Source organism: Mobula hypostoma, chromosome 7 (genome assembly GCF_963921235.1).
Source record: "Mobula hypostoma chromosome 7, sMobHyp1.1, whole genome shotgun sequence".
NCBI lineage: Eukaryota > Metazoa > Chordata > Chondrichthyes > Myliobatiformes > Myliobatidae > Mobula > Mobula hypostoma.
Window position 1 is genome coordinate 188,356,352 of NC_086103.1, and position 21,855 is coordinate 188,378,206.

Genomic DNA, 21,855 nt, shown 5'->3' on the forward strand with positions numbered 1-21,855 from the left:
ACTACTCCTCAGACCAGCTGTAACTCCCTCTCTGCCCGATCCTCAACTACTCCTCAGACGAGCTGTAACCCCCTCTCTGCCCGATCCTCAACTACTCCTCAGACCAGCTGTAACTCCCTGTCTGCCCGATCCTCAACTACTGCTCAGACCAGCTGTAACTCCCTGTCTGCCCGATCCTCAACTACTGCTCAGACCAGCTGTAACTCCCTCTCTGCCCGATCCTCAACTACTCCTTAGACCAGCTGTAACCCCCTCTCACCCCGATCCTCAACTACTCCTCAGACCAGCTTAACCCCCTCTCACCCCGATCCTCAACTACTCCTCAGACCAGCTGTAACTCCGTCTCTGCCCGATCCTCAACTACTCCTCAGACCAGCTGTAACCCCCTCTCACCCCGATCCTCAACTACTGCTCAGACCAGCTGTAACCCCCTCTCACCCCGATCCTCAACTACTGCTCAGACCAGCTGTAACCCCCTCTCACCCCGATCCTCAACTACTGCTCAGACCAGCTGTAACCCCCTCTCACCCCGATCCTCAACTACTCCTCAGACCAGCTGCAACCCCCCCCTCTGCCCGATCCTCAACTACTCCTCAGACCAGCTGCAACTCCCTCTCTGCCCGATCCTCAACTACTTCTCAGACCAGCTGTAACTCCCTCTCACCCCGATCCTCAACTACTCCTCAGACCAGCTGTAACTCCGTCTCTGCCCGATCCTCAACAACTCCTCAGACCAGCTGTAACCCCCTCTCACCCCGATCCTCAACTACTCCTCAGACCAGCTGTAACTCCCTCTCCGCCCGATCCTCAACTACTCCTCAGACCAGCTGCAACCCCCTCTCACCCCGATCCTCAACTACTCCTCAGACCAGCTGCAACCCCCCCCTCTGCCCGATCCTCAACTACTCCTCAGACCAGCTGTAACCACCTCTCTGCCCGATCCTCAACTACTCCTCAGACCAGCTGTAACCCCCTCTCTGCCCGATCCTCAACTACTCCTCAGACCAGCTGTAACTCCCTCTCACCCCGATCCTCAACTACTCCTCAGACCAGCTGTAACTCCCTCTCACCCCGATCCTCAACTACTCCTCAGACCAGCTGTAACCCCCTCTCACCCCGATCCTCAACTACTCCTCAGACCAGCTGTAACTCCCTCTCTGCCCGATCCTCAACTACTCCTCAGACCAGCTGTAACTCCCTCTCTGCCCGATCCTCAACTACTGCTCAGACCAGCTGTAACCCCCTCTCACCCCGATCCTCAACTACTCCTCAGACCAGCTGTAACCCCCTCTCACCCCGATCCTCAACTACTCCTCAGACCAGCTGTAACCCCCTCTCACCCCGATCCTCAACTACTCCTCAGACCAGCTGTAACTCCCTCTCTGCCCGATCCTCAACTACTCCTCAGACCAGCTGTAACTCCCTCTCACCCCGATCCTCAACTACTCCTCAGACCAGCTGTAACCCCCTCTCACCCCGATCCTCAACTACTCCTCAGACCAGCTGTAACTCCCTCTCACCCCGATCCTCAACTACTCCTCAGACCAGCTGTAACTCCCTCTCTGCCCGATCCTCAACTACTCCTCAGACCAGCTGTAACTCCCTCTCTGCCCGATCCTCAACTACTCCTCAGACCAGCTGTAACTCCCTCTCACCCCGATCCTCAACTACTCCTCAGACCAGCTGTAACTCCCTCTCTGCCCGATCCTCAACTACTCCTCAGACCAGCTGTAACTCCCTCTCACCCCGATCCTCAACTACTCCTCAGACCAGCTGTAACCCCCTCTCTGCCCGATCCTCAACTACTCCTCAGACCAGCTGTAACTCCCTCTCTGCCCGATCCTCAACTACTCCTCAGACCAGCTGTAACTCCCTCTCTGCCCGATCCTCAACTACTCCTCAGACCAGCTGTAACTCCCTCTCTGCCCGATCCTCAACTACTCCTCAGACCAGCTGTAACTCCCTCTCTGCCCGATCCTCAACTACTCCTCAGACCAGCTGTAACTCCCTCTCTGCCCGATCCTCAACTACTCCTCAGACCAGCTGTAACCCCCTCTCTGCCCGATCCTCAACTACTCCTCAGACCAGCTGTAACTCCCTCTCTGCCCGATCCTCAACTACTCCTCAGACCAGCTGTAACTCCCTCTCTGCCCGATCCTCAACTACTCCTCAGACCAGCTGTAACTCCCTCTCTGCCCGATCCTCAACTACTCCTCAGACCAGCTGTAACTCCCTCTCACCCCGATCCTCAACTACTCCTCAGACCAGCTGTAACCCCCTCTCACCCCGATCCTCAACTACTCCTCAGACCAGCTGTAACTCCGTCTCTGCCCGATCCTCAACTACTCCTCAGACCAGCTGTAACTCCCTGTCTGCCCGATCCTCAACTACTGCTCAGACCAGCTGTAACTCCCTCTCTGCCCGATCCTCAACTACTCCTTAGACCAGCTGTAACCCCCTCTCACCCCGATCCTCAACTACTCCTCAGACCAGCTTAACCCCCTCTCACCCCGATCCTCAACTACTCCTCAGACCAGCTGTAACTCCCTCTCCGCCCGATCCTCAACTACTCCTCAGACCAGCTGCAACCCCCTCTCACCCCGATCCTCAACTACTCCTCAGACCAGCTGCAACCCCCTCTCTGAACGATCCTCAACTACTCCTCAGACCAGCTGTAACTCCCTCTCACCCCGATCCTCAACTACTCCTCAGACCAGCTGCAACCCCCCCCTCACCCCGATCCTCAACTACTCCTCAGACCAGCTGTAACCCCCTCTCTGCCCGATCCTCAACTACTCCTCAGACCAGCTGTAACCCCCTCTCACCCCGATCCTCAACTACTCCTCAGACCAGCTGTAACTCCCTCTCTGCCCGATCCTCAACTACTCCTCAGACCAGCTGTAACCCCCTCTCACCCCGATCCTCAACTACTCCTCAGACCAGCTGTAACTCCGTCTCACCCCGATCCTCAACTACTCCTCAGACCAGCTGTAACTCCCTCTCTGAACGATCCTCAACTACTCCTCAGACCAGCTTAACCCCCTCTCACCCCGATCCTCAACTACTCCTCAGACCAGCTGTAACCTCCTCTCTGCCCGATCCTCAACTACTCCTCAGACCAGCTGTAACCCCCTCTCTGCCCGATCCTCAACTACTCCTCAGACCAGCTGTAACCCCCTCTCACCCCGATCCTCAACTACTCCTCAGACCAGCTGTAACTCCCTCTCTGCCCGATCCTCAACTACTCCTCAGACCAGCTGTAACCCCCTCTCACCCCGATCCTCAACTACTCCTCAGACCAGCTGTAACCCCCTCTCTGCCCGATCCTCAACTACTCCTCAGACCAGCTGTAACCCCCTCTCTGCCCGATCCTCAACTACTCCTCAGACCAGCTGTAACTCCCTCTCACCCCGATCCTCAACTACTCCTCAGACCAGCTGTAACTCCCTCTCTGCCCGATCCTCAACTACTCCTCAGACCAGCTGTAACTCCCTCTCACCCCGATCCTCAACTACTCCTCAGACCAGCTGTAACTCCCTCTCTGCCCGATCCTCAACTACTCCTCAGACCAGCTGTAACCCCCTCTCACCCCGATCCTCAACTACTCCTCAGACCAGCTGTAACCCCCTCTCTGCCCGATCCTCAACTACTCCTCAGACCAGCTGTAACTCCCTGTCTGCCCGATCCTCAACTACTGCTCAGACCAGCTGTAACTCCCTCTCTGCCCGATCCTCAACTACTCCTTAGACCAGCTGTAACTCCCTCTCACCCCGATCCTCAACTACTCCTCAGACCAGCTGTAACCCCCCCCTCACCCCGATCCTCAACTACTCCTCAGACCAGCTGTAACTCCGTCTCACCCCGATCCTCAACTACTCCTCAGACCAGCTGTAACCCCCTCTCACCCCGATCCTCAACTACTCCTCAGACCAACTGTAACCCCCTCTCTGCCCGATCCTCAACTACTCCTCAGACCAGCTGTAACTCCCTCTCTGAACGATCCTCAACTACTCCTCAGACCAGCTTAACCCCCTCTCACCCCGATCCTCAACTACTCCTCAGACCAGCTGTAACTCCCTCTCTGCCCGATCCTCAACTACTTCTCAGACCAGCTGTAACTCCCTCTCACCCCGATCCTCAACTACTCCTCAGACCAGCTGTAACTCCCTCTCTGCCCGATCCTCAACTACTCCTCAGACCAGCTGTAACTCCGTCTCTGCCCGATCCTCAACAACTCCTCAGACCAGCTGTAACCCCCTCTCTGCCCGATCCTCAACTACTGCTCAGACCAGCTGTAACTCCCTCTCACCCCGATCCTCAACTACTCCTCAGACCAGCTGTAACCCCCTCTCTGCCCGATCCTCAACTACTGCTCAGACCAGCTGTAACTCCCTCTCACCCCGATCCTCAACTACTCCTCAGACCAGCTGTAACTCCGTCTCTGCCCGATCCTGAACTACTCCTCAGACCAGCTGTAACCCCCTCTCACCCCGATCCTCAACTACTCCTCAGACCAACTGGAACCCCCTCTCTGCCCGATCCTCAACTACTCCTCAGACCAGCTGTAACTCCCTCTCACCCCGATCCTCCTCAGACCAGCTGTAACTCCCTCTCTGCCCGATCCTCAACTACTCCTCAGACCAGCTGTAACTCCCTCTCTGCCCGATCCTCAACTACTGCTCAGACCAGCTGTAACCCCCTCTCTGCCCGATCCTCAACTATTCCTCAGACCAATTTCCCAACTGTGATGCCCTACTCTCCCCAATCCTCACCCCTCACGTCGTGCGTGTCCCATTTGTAACCTCCACTCTCCCCATTTCTCAAATCACCACTCGTACCAGTGTCTGAACCATAAACCCCACTTATCCTAACCCCACCCTTCAGACCAGGGTCCCAATATTAACCCCTCACTCTCCCCCATCCTCACCCCTCTCCTCATAGTAGTGTCATAGCTGTAACTCCCACTCTGCCCAATCCTCACCCCAACCCTCTTACCAGTGTCTGAACTGTAACCCCCACTCTCCCCAATCTTCACCACACCCCCACCAGTGACCCTATTGTAATCCTCACTCTCCCCTGTCTTCACAGACCCCCTCACTAGTGTCTGAACTGTAATCCCCAAACTCTCCATTCCTTACCCAGCCCCTCGTACAAGTGTCCCACTTGTAACCCCCACTCCACCCCAGTGTCATACCCACCATACCAGTGTCCAACCGTACTCCCTCTCTCCCCATTCCTTACTCTGCTCCTCGTACGAGTGTCCGAGCTGTAAACCCCACTCTCCCTGTCCTCACCCCACCCCTCATACCAGTGACCAACTGTAACCCTCATTCTCCCCAATTCTCACCCCACCCCTTGTGCCAGTGTCCCAACTGTAACCCCCACTCTTCCCAGTCTTCACCCCCCTCTCCAGTGTCCCAGTTTTAACTCCCACTCTCCCTAATACTACCCCACCCCTCGTGCCAGTGTCTGACCGTAACTCCCATTATCCATTCCTTATCCCACCCCTCACACCAGTGTCCGATCTGTAACTCCCACTCTCCCCAATTCTCACCTCACCCAACCCTCTCCCTATTCCTCTCCTCACCCCTTGGACCAGTGTCACATCTGTAACCCCCACTCTCCCCAATCCTCTTCTCACCTCTTGTACCAGTGTCCCGGTTGTAACCCCCACCCATTCCTCTCCCCACTCCTCTCCCCATCCCTTCTACCAGTGCCCCAGTTGTAACCTGCACTCTCCCCATTCATCACCCCACCACTCAAACTAGGGTTCAACTGTACCCCCACTCTCCCCATTCCTTATCCCACCCCTCGTATGTGTCACAGTTGTAACTCCCACTCCCCCCATTCCACACTCCCCCCATTCCTGTCTGAACCATAAACCCCACTCTCTCCATTCCTTACCCCACCCCCGTACCAGTGTCTGACCAATACCCCACACTCCCCCATACCTGTCTGAACTGTAACCCCCACTCTCCATTCCTTACCCTACCCCTTGTACGAGTATCACAACCTTACCCTCTGATCTCACCAATCCTCATCCCACCCCTTGTACCAGCGCACCAGTTGTAACCCCCATTCTCCCTATCCTCAACCCACCTCTCGTACCAGTGATCCTTTCATAACCCTCTCTCTCCCCAATTGTCACACCACCCTTTATACCAGTGTCCGAACTGTAACCCCCCCGACCCAAATCCTCTCCACACCCATCAGACCAGTGTCCCAAATGTAACTGCCACATTCCCCAATCCTCTCCCACCCCTCGTGCCAGTGTCCGAATCGTAATCCCCACTCTCCCCAATCCTCTCCCACCCCTAACTCTCCCCTCACCCTCCCCAATCTTCGCCCCACCTCTCACCCTCCCCAATCCTTGCCCCACCCCTCACTCTCCCCTCTCTCTCCCCAATCCTCACCCCACCCCTCACTCTCCCTGATCCTCACCCCACCCCTCTCTCTCCCCAATCCTCACCCCACCCCGCACTCTCCCCGATCCTCACTCCACCTCTCACTCTCCCCAGTCCTCACCCCAATCGTCACTTTCCCCAATCCTCACCCACCCCTCACTCTCCCCAATCCTCGCTTCACACCTGACCCTCCCTGATCCTCACTCTCCCCGATCCTCTCCCCAATCCTCACTCTCCCCGATCCTCGCCCCACCCCTCACTCTCCCCAATCCTCTCCCCACCCCTCACTCTCCCCGATCCTCACACTCTCCTCACTCTCCCCGATCCTCTCCCCGATCCTCACTCTCCCCGATCCTCAGTCCCCAATCCTTACCCCACCTCTCACTCTCCCCAATCCTCACCCCACCCTGCACTCTCCCCAATCCTCACCCCAATCGTCACTCTTCCCAATCCTCACCCACCCCTCACTCTCCACTCACTCTCCTCAATCCTCACTCTCCCTGATCCTCTCCCCAATCCTCACTCTCCCTAATCCTCACTCTCCCCGATCCTCTCCCCAATCCTCACTCTCTCCGATCCTCGCCCCACCCCTCACTCTCCCCGATCCTCACCCCACTCTTCACTCTCCCCAATCCTCACCCCACCCCTCACTCTCCCCGATCCTCGCTCCACACCTCATCCTCCCCGATCCTCGCTCCACACCTCACCCTCCCCGATCCTCACTCTCCTCTCACCCTCCCCGATCCTCACTCTCCTCTCACCCTCCCCGATCCTCACTCTCCTCTCACCCTCCCCGATCCTCACTCTCCTTTCACCCTCCCCGATCCTCACTCTCCCTAATCCTCACCCTCCCCGATCCTCACTCTCCCCAATCCTCACTCTCCCCGATCCTCTCCCCAATCCTCACTCTCCCCGATCCTCACCCCACCCCTCACACTCCCCGATCCTCACCCCACCCCTCACTCTCCCCAACCCTCACCCCACCCCTCACTCTCCCCTCACCTTCCCCGATCCTCGCTCCACACCTCACCTTTTCCGATCCACGCTTCACACCTCACCCTCCCCGATCCTCACTCTCTCCTCACTCTCCCCAATCCTCACTCTCCCCAATCCTCGCCCCACCCCTCACTCTCCCCTCACTCTCCCCTCCCCTCACTCTCCCCACCCCTCACTCTCCCCACCCCTCACTCTCCCCACCCCTCACTCTCCCCACCCCTTACTCTCCCCAATCCTCACCCTACCCCTCACTCTCCCTGATCCTCGCTTCAGCCTTTGTACCACTGTCCAACTCTCCGCATTCCTCACCCCACCAGGGTCCCATTTGTAACCCCAACTATCCCCATTTGTCACCCCACCCATCATGCCAATGCCCCAACTGTAACCCCCACACTCCCTTTTCTTCACCCCACTTTGTACCAGTGTCCCAGTTATAACTCCCACTCTTCATTTTCCTCACCCCACTTTCGTACCTATGGCCCAACCATAACTCCCACTCTCCCGATTCGTCACCGCACCTTTCATACCAGTGTCCGACTGTAACTCCCACTCTCTCCATTCCTCATCCCACCCCTTGTACATGACACAGTTGTAACCTCCATTCTCCCCACTTCTTACTCCGCCCATACCAGTGTCTGAACTATAGCCCCCACTCTCCCCACTCCCCACTGTACCCATACCAGTCTCCAAACTGTAGCCCCCACTCTCCCCACTCCTTACTCTGCCCATACCAGTGTCCGACTGTAACTCCCACTGTCTCCATTCCTCATCCCACCCCTTGTACATGACACAGTTGTAACCCCCATTCTCCCCACTCCTTACTCAGCCCATACCAGTGTCCGACTGTAGCCCCCACTCTCCCCACTCCTTACTCCGCCCATACCAGTCTCCAAACTGTAGCCCCCACTCTCCCCACTCCTTACTCTGCCCATACCAGTGTCCGACTGTAACTCCCACTGTCTCCATTCCTCATCCCACCCCTTGTACATGACACAGTTGTAACCCCCACTCTCCCCACTCCTTACTCCGCCCATACCAGTGTCCGACTGTAGCCCCCACTCTCCCCACTCCTTACTCCGCCCATACCAGTGTCCGACTGTAGCCCCCACTCTCCCCACTCCTTACTCTGCCCATACCAGTGTCCGACTGTAACTCCCACTGTCTCCATTCCTCATCCCACCCCTTGTACATGACACAGTTGTAACCTCCATTCTCCCCACTCCTTACTCTGTCCATACCAGTCTCCGAACTGTAGCCCCCCACTCTACTTACTCCGCCCATACCAGTGTCCGACTGTAACCCCCACTCTCCCCACTCCTTACTCCGCCCATACCAGTGTCCGACTGTAGCCCCCACTCTCCCCACTCCTTACTCTGCCCATACCAGTGTCCCGACTGTAACCCCCACTCTCCCCACTCCTTACTCCGCCCATACCAGTGTCCGACTGTAGCCCCCACTCTCCCCACTCCTTACTCTGCCCATACCAGTGTCCCGACTGTAACCCCCACTCTCCCCACTCTACTTACTCCGCCCATACCAGTGTCCGACTGTAACCCCCACTCTCCCCACTCCTTACTCCGCCCATACCAGTGTCCGACTGTAGCCCCCACTCTCCCCACTCCTTACTCTGCCCATACCAGTGTCCCGACTGTAACCCCCACTCTCCCCACTCCTTACTCTGCCCATACCAGTGTCCCGACTGTAACCCCCACTCTCCCCACTCCTTACTCCGCCCATACCAGTGTCCGACTGTAGCCCCCACTCTCCCCACTCCTTACTCTGCCCATACCAGTGTCCCGACTGTAACCCCCACTCTCCCCACTCCTTACTCCGCCCATACCAGTGTCCGACTGTAGCCCCCACTCTCCCCACTCCTTACTCCGCCCATACCAGTGTCCGACTGTAACCCCCACTCTCCCCACTCCTTACTCCGCCCATACCAGTGTCCGACTGTAACTCCCACTCTCTCCATTCCTCATCCCACCCCTTGTACATGACACAGTTGTAACCTCCATTCTCCCCACTCTTTACTCTGCCCATACCAGTCTCCAAACTGTAGCCCCCACTCTCCCCACTCCTTACTCAGCCCATACCAGTGTCCGACTGTAACTCCCACTGTCTCCATTCCTCATCCCACCCCTTGTACATGACACAGTTGTAACCCCCATTCTCCCCACTCCTTACTCCGCCCATACCAGTGTCTGAACTATAGCCCCCATTCTCCCCACTCCTTACTCTGCCCATACCAGTGTCTGAACTATAGCCCCCATTCTCCCCACTCCTTACTCTGCCCATACCAGTGTCTGAACTATAGCCCCCATTCTCCCCACTCCTTACTCCGCCCATACCAGTGTCTGAACTATAGCCCCCATTCTCCCCACTCCTTACTCCGCCCATACCAGTCTCCGAACTGTAGCCCCCATTCTCCCCACTCCTTACTCTGCCCATACCAGTGTCCGACTGTAACTCCCACTCTCTCCATTCCTCATCCCACCCCTTGTACATGACACAGTTGTAACCTCCATTCTCCCCACTCCTTACTCCGCCCATACCAGTGTCCGACTGTAACCCCCACTCTCCCCACTCCTTACTCTGCCCATACCAGTCTCCGAACTGTAGCCCCCACTCTCCCCACTCCTTACTCTGCCCATACCAGTGTCTGAACTATAGCCCCCATTCTCCCCACTCCTTACTCTGCCCATACCAGTGTCTGAACTATAGCCCCCATTCTCCCCACTCCTTACTCCGCCCATACCAGTCTCCGAACTGTAGCCCCCACTCTCCCCACTCCTTACTCTGCCCATACCAGTGTCCGACTGTAACTCCCACTCTCTCCATTCCTCATCCCACCCCTTGTACATGACACAGTTGTAACCTCCATTCTCCCCACTCCTTACTCCGCCCATACCAGTGTCCGACTGTAACCCCCACTCTCCCCACTCCTTACTCTGCCCATACCAGTCTCCGAACTGTAGCCCCCACTCTCCCCACTCCTTACTCTGCCCATACCAGTCCGACTGTAACCCCCACTCTCCCCATTCCTTACTCTGCCCATACCAGTGTCCCGACTGTAACCCCCACTCTCCCCACTCTTTACTCTGCCCATACCAGTGTCCGACTGTAACCCCCACTCTCCCCACTCCTTACTCTGCCCATACCAGTGTCCGACTGTAACTCCCACTCTCTACATTCCTCATTCCACCCCTTGTACATGACACAGTTTTAACCCCCACTCTCCCCACTCCTTACTCTACCCATACCAGTGTCTGAACTGTAGCCCCCACTCTCTCCTTTCCTCACCTCATCCCTAGTACATGTCCCAGTTATAACGCCACTCTACCCCATAACGCGCACTCTCCCCCATCCTCACCCTTCCCCTCTTACCAGTGTCATAGGAAACCTACAGCACTGTACAGGCCCTTCTGCCCACAGTGCTGTGCCAAACATGTACTTACTTTGGAAATTATCCAGAGTTACCCATAGCCCTCTATTTTTTCTGAGCTCCGTGTACCTATTCAAGAGTCTCTTAAAAGACCCTATCGTTTCCGCATCCACCACCATCGCCGGCAGCCCATTCCATGCACTCACCACTGTGTAAAAAAAAAACCTTACCCCTGACATCTCTGTACCTACTTCCAAGCACCTTAATACTGTGCCCTCTTGTGTTAGCCATTTCAGCCCTGGGAAAAAGCCTCTGACTATCCACATGATCAATGCCTCTCATTATCTTATACACCTTTATCAGGTCACCGCTCATCCTCCGTCGCTCCAAGGAGAAAAGGCCAAGTTCACTCAACCTATTCTCATAAGGCATGCTCCCCAATCCAGGCAACATTCTTGTAAACTCCTCTGCACCCTTTCTATGGTTTCCACATCCTTCCTGTAGTGAGGCGACTAGAACTGAGCACAGTACTCCAAGTGGGGTCTGACCAGGATCCTATATAGCTGCAACATTACCTCTCGGCTCTTGAACTCAATCCCACGATTGATGAAGGCCAATGCACCGTATGCCTTCTTATCCACAGAGTCAACCTGCACAGCAGCTTTGAGTGTCTATGGACTCAGACCCCAAGATCCCTCTGATCCTCCACACTGCCAAGAGTCTTACCATTAATACTATATTCTTCCATCATATTTGACCTACCAAAATGAATCACCTCACACTTATCTGGATTGAACTCTTATCTGCCACTTCTCAGCACGGTTTTGCATCCTATCGATGTCCCGCTGTAACCTCTGACAGCCCTCCACACTATGCACAACATCCCCAACCTTTGCATCATCAGCAAATTTACTAATCTATTCTTCCTCTTCCAAGTCATTTATAAAAATCACGAACAGAAGGGGTCCCAGAACAGATCCCTGAGGCACACCACTGGTCACCACCCTCCATGCAGAATATGACCCATCTACAACCACTCTTTGCCTTCTGTGAGCAAGCCAGTTCTGGATCCACAAAGCAAGGTCTCCTTGGATCCCATGCCTCCTTACTTTCTCAATAAGCCTTGCATGTGCTACCTTATCAAATGCCTTGCTGAAATCCATATACACTACATCTACTGCTCTACCTTCAACTTGTTTGTCACATCCTCAAAAAATTCATTGAGGCTTGTAAGGCACGACCTGTCTTTGACAAAGCCATGCTGACTATTCCTAATCATATTATGCCTCTCTGAATGTTCATAAGACCTGCCTCTCAGGATCTTCTCCATCAACTTACCAACCACGAGTAACTCCCCAGTTGTAACCCCCTACTCTCCCTCTCTCCTCACCTGTCGTACCAGTGTACCACTTCTTTAGCAGCTCCCCTTCACACTGCCTCTCCTGTATCTACTCTCTCATTCACCACCCCCCCCCCCCCCCCGGTCACTGGCACCATCCTCCCCTGATGTCACTGTCCCTCCTGCATTGAGGGTGAGGGAGGGGCGGCTGTGCACTGACGTCTGTTTTTCATTTTTGGAGCATCTGCTTTTGGATGTGTTTTATAAACACTACCACTGGAGAGGTGTGACTCGGGTTGAGCTGGAGTTGTCTCTGGGCCTTGCCTGCTGAGCAGAGCCCTTGCCTCTGAATCAGGCGAGTGCCAGCAGAGCTACTGTAGGTATGGTCTGCAGTCACCTCTCCGGGAGGAGGCTACACAACATCCACACCACAATCACCAGTCGCACAAACAGTTACTTTTCCCAAGCAGTAAGGCTGATCAATACCTCCAGCCATTAACCCACTCCCAACTACCCCTAGTCCTGACGAAGGGTCTCGGCCTGAAACGTCGACTGCACCTCTTCCTAGAGATGCTGCCTGGCCTGCTGCGTTCACCAGCAACTTTTATGTGTGTTACCCCTACTTTATCATTTCCTGTTAGAGTGGCCTTATGGAGACACTCCTGTACCAGGCATCATCTTATGGGCATACAATCAATCTGTGTATATCAACTATCTTATATCTTATGTATTTATATTTATTGTGATGTTTTTAATGTTGTGCTCTTTATCTTGTCTTATCCTGGTGCTGCACTGGATCCGAAGTAACGATGGTTTCATTCTCCTTTGCACTGTGGTACAGGAAATGACAATAAGCAATCTTGACTCTGGTCTTGTTTTGAGGAAGTGAGGCTGTCAAATCCCAGTGCTTGCCCCCTATCCCAATCCAATTGATCCTCACTGCTTAGATGACGTGAAGTGTATTGTTTTGTGTAATGAATTGATCTGTATGAAGAGTATTAGACAAGCTTTTTCATTGTACCTTGATTCTGTAGAACCTGGATGCAGCCCACACGTGACACCACGCATTCTGACGGTCACGGTTATTTTATTGTTGTCACATGTACCAACATTGTGGTGCAATTCCAGTTCCAATTCCATCCAGGCATTAATAAGAACAAGAATGATCCTCAGATGAAAGTGCACAATTCAACAAAAACAAATCAGAACAATATCAGAATCACATTTATCATTACTGATTTATAAGATGTAAAATTTATTATTTTGTATCAGCGGTACTGTAAATTCTGACATGCTCACTGGGACCCCTGTAAATACTGACACACTCCTCGCAATCCCTGTGAAACGCTTAGAACCCAATGCTAACTGCCCTTTCAACACCTCCTATTATCCCATACTTCTGTCAGTCACCGTGTCCTCTCCCAGTATTGTAAACAGGCATTTAGCATTTTTGGATAGTTGGCCATGCAGGAAAAGGTTATTGCTGAAATGTGGGAGCGGCCAACATGTAATGCCATGCATCCTGTAAGTACTGAGTCAGAGGGTGGGGAGCTGATGCTCCCTGCGAGCGAGTCAGAACCTGGAGCTTCTCTTGCTGTTTGAGCACCTGGATTGCCGCTTTTTTGCAGTACAACGTGGCAAACAGAACAGACTTAAACATCCTTCACCTATACTTTCAGCTGCTGCATCTCCTTCCTAGTCTGTGTCCATGTTTGTGTGTGTATTTGTACATCTCTCTAAGCTGTTTGTATCATCTCTTCTCTACTTGCTTTTTGCTATCTTGTTCCCCAAAATGTGGGTGTTATGAAATTATCATGGAACATGAGAGGCTGTGATCCAGATACAGTTAATTGGAATTCTCTTTGTCTCCCATTTGGACCGTTAGCCCGTGGACTGTCAGTGACTGTGATTCTCAGGTTATTCTCCTTTGGGCTGTTTCCCCTTCTGGTTGTTTCCCTGCGGACTGTCAGTGACTGTGATTCTCCGCTCATTCCCCTTCAGACTGTTTCCCTGTTCACTGTCAGTGACTGATTTTCTGCTCATTTCCCTTTTGACTGTTTCCCTGTGGACTGTCAGTGACTGTGATTCTCCGCTCATTCCTCTTTTGACTATTTCACCAGGAGTTGTTAGTAAATGTGTTTCTCAGCTCATGACGCTATGGACTGTATCCCCATGCACTGTTAGTGACAGCGATTCTCAGCTTGTTCCCCTTTGGACCGTTTCTCCGCACACTGTCAATGACTGTGATTCTCAGCTCATTCTCCTTTCGACTGTTGCCCAGTGTTCTGTCAGCAACTGTGATTATAGTTCATTCTTCTATGGACTGCTGCCCTGTCTACTGTCAGTGATTGTGATTCTTCACTCATTCTGCATTCAAACGTTTTCCTGCGAGCTGTCAGAGACTGATTCTCAGCTCATTCTCCATTTGACTAGTTTCCAGTACCCCATGCACTGTCAGCAACTGTGAGGGGATTGGGAAAATCAGGTTGGTGTCGGTTTGCAAGGGAGTGGAATAACTGAGATCTTATTAGGGAGCTTAGCGTGAAGGCAGTGATCATAATATGATTGAATTCATTCTGCACTTTGAGAGGGAGAAGCAGAGGTCACATGTATCAGTATTACAGCTGATTATAAAGGGAATTACAGAGGCATGAGGGAGGACCTTGCCTAGGTAGATTGGAGGAGGATTCTGGCAGGGATGATGGCAAATATGTCCAACAGAGGAAGAAGTTCTCAAATGGCATGGTAGGCAACTGTGGCTGACAAAGGAAGTTAAAGACTGCATGCAAGCCAAGGAAAGGGCATTTAAGCAAAAGTGTGTGGGAAGTGGGAAGTTGGATGATTGGGAAGCTTTTAAAATCCAACAAAAGGCAACTAAAAAAACTACTAGAAGGGAAAAGATGAAATATGAGGACAGACTAGCCAATATTATAAAGCAATATACCAAAGATTTCAGTTATATAAGGAGGAAAATGGAGGTTAGAGTTGATATTGGACCACTGGAAAATGATGCTGGTGAGGTAGTGATGGGAGACAAAGAAATGGCAGATGAACTTAGAGGGTACTCTGCATCTGTCTTCACTGTGTGCCAGAAGTCAGTGAGTGCTATTGCTATTACAGAGCAAAAAGTGCCAGGGAAACTCAAAGGTCTGAAGGTGGTTAAGTCACCTGGGCCAGATGGACGATATCCTTGAGTCCTGAGAGAGGTTATTGAAGACGTAACGGATGCATTGGTCATGATCTTTCAAGAATCACTTGATTCTGGTATGGTCCCGGAGAACTGGAAGATTGCAAATGTCACTCCACTCTTTAAGAAGCGAGGAAGATAAAAGAAAGCAAATTATAGGCCAGTTAGCCTAATCTAAGTGGTTGGGAAAGTGTTGGAGTCTATTATTGAGGATGTAGTTTTAGGTTACTTGGAGACTAATGATAAAATAAATCAAAGTCAGCATGGTTTCTGTGAAGGGAAGTCTTGCCTGACAAATCTGTTAGAGTTCTTCAAAGAAGTAACAAGCAGGGTGGACAAAGGAGAGGCAGTGGATGTCATTTACTTGGATTTTCAGAAGGTGTTTGATAAGGTGCCACATGTGCCTCCAAACAGCAGCCAGGATATGAACTACAGCAGGAGATCGAAAAGGTGTGTCAGAAGGGCAATGTCATGATAATCGTTGGGGATTTTAACATGAAAGTGGATTGGGAAACCCAGACCGTCCTTGACCTCAAGAGAGAGAATTTGTAGAATGTCTAAGGTTTGGCTTTTTAGAACAGCTTGTTGCTGAGCCCACCGGGGATCGGCTGTGCTGGATTGGGTGTTGTGCAATGATCCGGAGGTGATAAGAGAACTTAAGGTTAAAGAACCCTTAGGGAACAGTGATCACAATATGATCGAGTTCACTTTGAAATTTGAGAAGGACAAACTAAATTCCAATGTCTCAGTATTTCAGTGGAATAAAGGAAATTACAATAGCATCAGAGGGGAACTGGCCAAAATTGACTGGAAAGTGACACCAGCAAGAAGGACAGCAGAAGGAAACTAAGAAGTTCATTCGGAAGGAAAAGATCAGTTATGAAAGGAAGCTGGCGACTAATATCAAAGAAGATACTAAAAGCTTTTTAAAGTATATAAAGGGTAAAAGAGAGTCAAAGATAGATATAGGACCAATAGAAAATGACGCTGGAGATATTGTAATGAGAGACGCAGAGATGGCAGAAGAACTGAATGTGTATTTTGCATCAGCCTTCACAGTGGAAGACATCTGCAGGATAGCGGACATTCAAGAGTGTCAGGGAAGTGAAGTATGTGCAGTGAAAAGTACGACTGAGAAGGTGCTCAGGAAGCTTAATGGTCTGAGGGTGGATAAATAACCTGGATCTGATGGAATGCACCCTCGGCTTTTGAGGGAAGTAGCTGGCGAGATTACAGAGGCATTATCAATGATCTTTCAAGAATCAATAGATTCTGGCGTTGTACCAGATGACTGGAAAATTGCAAATGTTACTCCGCTGTTTCAGAAGGGTGGGAGACAACAGAAAGGAAACTATAGACCTGTTTAGCCTGACATCAGTGGTTAGTTGTTGGAATTGATTGTTAAGGATGAGATTTTGGAGTACCTGGAGGCACATGACAAGATAGGCCAAAGTCAGCATGATTTCCTGAAAGGAAAATCCTGCCTGACTAACTTACTGCAATTTTTTGAGGAAATTACAAACAGGGTAGACAAAGGAGATGCAGTAGATGTGGTGTACTTGGATTTTCAGAAGGCCTTTGACAAGGTGCCGCACATGAGGCTGCTTACAGAGAAACATAGAAAACCTACAGCACAATTCAGGCCCTTCGGCCCACAAAGTTGTGCCAAACATGTCCCTACCTTAGAAATTACTAGGCTTACCCATAGACCTCTGTTTTTCTAAGCTCCATGTACCATGTACCATGCTTAGCGAGATAAGAGCCCATGGAATTACAGTGAAGTTGCTAGCTTCGGTGGAGTATTGGCTGGTCGGCAGAAAACAGAGAGTGGGAATAAAGGGATCCTATTCTGGATGGCTGCTGGTTACCAGTGGAGTTCCACAGGGGTCAATGTTGGGACTGCTGCTTTTTACGATGTATGTTAGTGGTTTGAACTATGGGACAAATGGATTTGTTGCTAAATTTGCCGATGTTACAAAGATAGGTGGAGGAGCAGGTAGTGTTGAGGAAACAGAGAGCCTGCAGAGGGACTTAGGTAGTTTAGGGGAACGGGCAAAGAAGTGGCAAATGAAAAACAATGTTGGAAAGTGTATGGTCATGCACTTTGGTCAAAGAAATAAAGAGGCAGTCTATTATTTAGAATCAGAATCAGGTTTATTTTCACCGGCATGTGACGTGAAATTTGTTAACTTAGCAGCAGCAGTTCAATGCAATACATAATCTAGCAGAGAGAGAAAAAAAATTAAATAAAATAAAACATAATAAATAAGCAAGTAAATCAATTACATATTATTACGTATAGATTATTAAAAAATGTGCAACAACAAATACTGTATATTAAAAAAAGTGAGGTAGAGTCTAAAGCTTCAAAGTCCATTCAGGAATCAGATGACAGAGGGGAAGAAGCTGTTCCTGAATCGCTGAGTGTGTGCCTTAAGGATGAGGTGTTGGAGTACTTGGAGACTAATGATAAAATAAGTTAAAGTCAGCATGGTTTCTGTAAAAGGAAAACTTGCCTGCCAAATCTGTTCGAATTCTTCGAGCAAATAACAAGCAGGGTTGACAAAGGAGAGGCAGTGGATGTCATTTACTTGGATTTACAGAAGGGATTTGATAAGGTGCCTTACACGAAGCCGCTTAACAAGATTAAATCCTATGGCATTACAGGAAAGATACTGGCATGGATAAAGGAATGGCTGACAGGTAGGAGGGAGTCAGTGGGAGTAAAGGGGGTCTTTTCTGGTTGGCTGCCAGTGACTAGTGGTGTTCCTCAGGGGTCAGTATTGGGACCGCTACTTCTCACATTGTTTGTCAGTGATTTAGATAATGGAATTGATGGCTTTGTGGCAAAGTTTGTGGATGATACGAAGATAGGTGGAGGGGTAGCTAGTGCTGAGGAAGCAATGTGAATGCAGCAGGACTTAGAGAAGTTGGAAGAATGGGCAAAGAAGTGGCAGATGGAATACATTGTTGGGAAATGTACGACAATGCATTTTAGTAAAATGAACAATAGTATAGACTATTATCTAAATGGGGAGAAAATTCAAACATTAAGTTGCAGAGGGACTTGCGAGTTTTCATGCAAGAACACAAAGTTAATTTACAGGTTGAGTCTGGTAAAGAAGACAAATGAAATGTTGGCATATATTTTAAGGGGAGTAGTATATAAAAGCATGGAGATCATGCTGAGCCTTTATAAGACACTAGTCTTGGAGTATTGTCAACAGTCTTGGCCACACTTGGAGTATCGTCAACAGTCTTGGGCCCTAATATCTCAGAAAGGATGTGTTGTCATTGGAGAGAGTCCAGAGGAGGTTCACGAGGATGATTCCAGAAATGAAGGGGTTAACATATGAGGAGCGCTTGGCAGCTTTGGGCCTGTACTCACCGGAATTTAGAAGAATGGTGTAGATTTCATTGAAACCTACTGAATGTTGAAAGTACTCGATAAGGTGGATGTGAAGAGAATGCTTCCTATGGTGGGGGTATCCGGAACTAGAGGGCACAGCCTCAAAATTGAGGGGCAACCCTTTAGAACAGAGGGAAGGAGGAATATTTTTAGCCAGAGAGTAGTGAATCTGTAGAATGCTCTGCCACAGACTGCGATGGAGGCCAAGTCCATGGGTATATCTAAGGCAGAAGTTGATCATTTCCTGATTGGCCAGGGCATCAAAGGATATGGGGAGAAGGCAGGTGTATGGGATTGAGTGAGATCTGGAATCGGCCATGGTGGAGCAGACTCAATGGGCTGAATGGCCTAATTCTGCTCCTATGTCTTATGGTTTTAAGGGCTCACCAGTGTTGTCTGTACAGTAAGTACATGGGCTGTGGCCTCACCACTATTCTCTGTAAAGTAAGTACATGAGCTGTGGCCTCACCAATGTACTCTGTGCAGTATGCCAGCTGAAGTCTAACCAGTGTTCTCTGTACAGTACACCAGCTGAGGCCTGACCAGTGTTCTCTGTACAGTACTTTAGCTGTGACCCAACCAATGTACTCTGTACAGTACATCAGATGTGGCCTAGCCAGTGTTTTACAAAGTCATACAAGAACCCTCCTGTTCTTGTATTCAATGTCCCAGTTGACAAAGGCCTTTATCTTGTTCTGTATTTATTGTTTACCTTGTTCTACCTCAATGCGCTCTGTATTCTTATCTGTATGAACAGTTTGCAAGACAAGCTTTTCATTGTACTTGGTACCTGTGACAATAATAAAACTTTTCCTATGGGCTAAGGTGACATTCAGATCAACTCTGATTTGGGTTGTTTTCTCTGGAGCAGCGGAGACTGTGGGGAGATCTGATCAAAGTTTATGAGAGACAGACAATATCTTTTTCTCAGGGTTGAAATGACTAGTACCAGAGGGCATGCATTTAAGGTGATGCAAGGGGCAAGTATTTTTACGCATAGAATGGTGAGTGACTGGAATGCACTGCCTGAGATGGTGGTAAATACGGATACGTCAGGGACTTTTAAGAGATGTTTAGATAGGCAGTTGAATGTGAGAAAATGGAAGGGTATGGACATTGTGTTGACAAAAGGGATTAGTTTGGATAGCCATTTGATTACTAATTTAATTGTTTTAGCGTAACATTGTGGGCTGAAAATCCTGTCCCTGTGCTTTACTGTTCTATGTGCCAATCGATTACACAGGCTCACCAGGTTAGTGACGGACTCCTGTCCCTACCCTGGACTGGTGTCCAGTGTGTTACCGTTCTATGTGCCAATTGATTTCACAGGTTAACAGTGTGTTATGAGGGTGTGAGGATCATTGGAAGAGCAAAGGTCAGTTATTCCCCTCTGTTGCTGTTTCCAGTCTGTTTAAGAGTGTGTCTGTGTTCCTGTCGCTCCCACCCTTCCCCTCTTGCTTCCCTTGGCCAAGATGGGAACCATTTTATACTGGGAACATGAAAGGACTTGGGACCCGAGGGTGTCACTGTACTTGACCCACTGTTCTCTGGATTCTGTGTGTCCCTAGCAGACGTAAACAATGAGCGACGGGATCATGGGGAAAGCTGCCACGATGGAGATCACTATAAACAGCAACGGTGACAGTGCCCAGCTGCCAGAGGACGACAGCCTGGAGCAGGTAAGTGCAGCAATGCCCCGGTACAGATGTAGACTGGTGTTAGGGAACAGGTAATGGTCCCTCATTGTGTTAGGCAGGAATGTCCCAGAACAGATATGGAATGGTGTTGGGGAACAAGTCACTACTCCTTGACGTGATTGCAAGCGCATCCCAGCACGGATGTGGACTGGTGTCGGCGATGAGGTTACAAGATCTTTGTTTTTGTCCAAAACTTTACTCGTGTACTTTCCCAGTTGAAGAACCAACTTGGTCCACACTCATTCCCTCCCTACGGAGGAGCACAATGTGAATATCCAGGCATTGTGTACGCTGTAGATTTCACTGTGTCAAAGTCAAGGTTATCGTCCGATGCATGAGTACAAGTTTAGGGGAAACATGAGGGGGAACTTCTTTACTCAGAGAGTGGTAGCTGTGTGGAACGAGCTTCCAGTAGAAGTGGTTGAGGCAGGTTCGATGTTGTCATTTAAAGTTAAATTGGATAGCTATATGGACAGGAAAGGAATGGAGGGTTATGGGCTGAGCGCAGGTTGGTGGGACTAGGTGAGAGTAAGAGTTTGGCACGGACTAGAAGGGCCGAGATGGCCTGTTTCCGTGCTGTAATTGTTATATTGTTATATGGTTAAGTGCACACAGGTAGAATGAAAAACATGCAGAAGTATCACAGGGGCAGAGTGTTTGATAAACAGAAATTATGCAAATTTTTACAAGAAAGTTCACAATTAGAACAAAAAAAAGAGTATGTAGTGCAAAATGATCAAAGAGATTCTGCAGATGCTGGAGATCCAGAGTAACACACACAAAATGCTGGAGGAACTCAGCAGATGAGACAGCATATGTGGAAATGAATAAACAGTCAAAGTTTCGGGCTGAGACCCTTCACTAGTCATCCAGCATTTTGTGTATATTGCTAAAGTAGTCATAGAGTTGCTAAACAAATTTAATGATATGTGCCAGTGATACTAAAGCTGATTCTGATTTTAAACTAGTGATTAGGGTTGTGCCAATTGGTTAAGGAACTGAATAGCTGAAGGGAAGTCGCTGTTGCTGAACCTGGTGGTGTGGGACTTCAGGCTTCAGTACCTGCTGCCTGATGGTTGTTGTAAGAAGATGGCAAGGTCCTGATGGGGTTAGGCCGTAAGCTGTAGATATCTCTGACACACTCAACTCTAACCCTGCTGCACACTCAGACTTCCTCACACACACTGACACTCACTCAGATCTCAACTCTCAAACTCAGTCCAAATGGACCTTGAAAGATTCCGACTCAATCTCAAACTTGTTCATGCAACTCACAGCTTCTGCAGCCCTTCACGGACCCTGTCCAGCAGACCTGTTCCCACCCTCAAAGATGAAAAGATAAAGATTAAAGGTTACTTTATTTGTCAGTGTACATAAAAACATAGAGTGAAACAACACACTCCAAGGATGTGCTGGGGGCAGCCCATAAGTGTCACTGTGC

General features: G+C 50.3%; 1 protein-coding gene across 5 annotated transcripts in view; it reads left to right on the top strand.

The window, feature by feature from the left end:
* The window catches only part of LOC134349855 (arfaptin-2-like), a 139,280-nt gene that overhangs the window by 26,290 nt on the left and 91,135 nt on the right, over positions 1-21,855 (top strand). For 3 of the 5 annotated variants that reach the window (XM_063054808.1, XM_063054811.1, XM_063054810.1), the window contains exon 2: positions 20,289-20,396. In XM_063054808.1, the coding sequence (XP_062910878.1) occupies positions 20,298-20,396 (99 nt within the window). In that variant the 5' untranslated portion in view covers positions 20,289-20,297. Of the gene's footprint in view, positions 1-20,285; positions 20,397-21,855 lie in introns of all 5 variants that reach the window. The other 2 variants (XM_063054809.1, XM_063054812.1) reach the window with 1 other exon arrangement.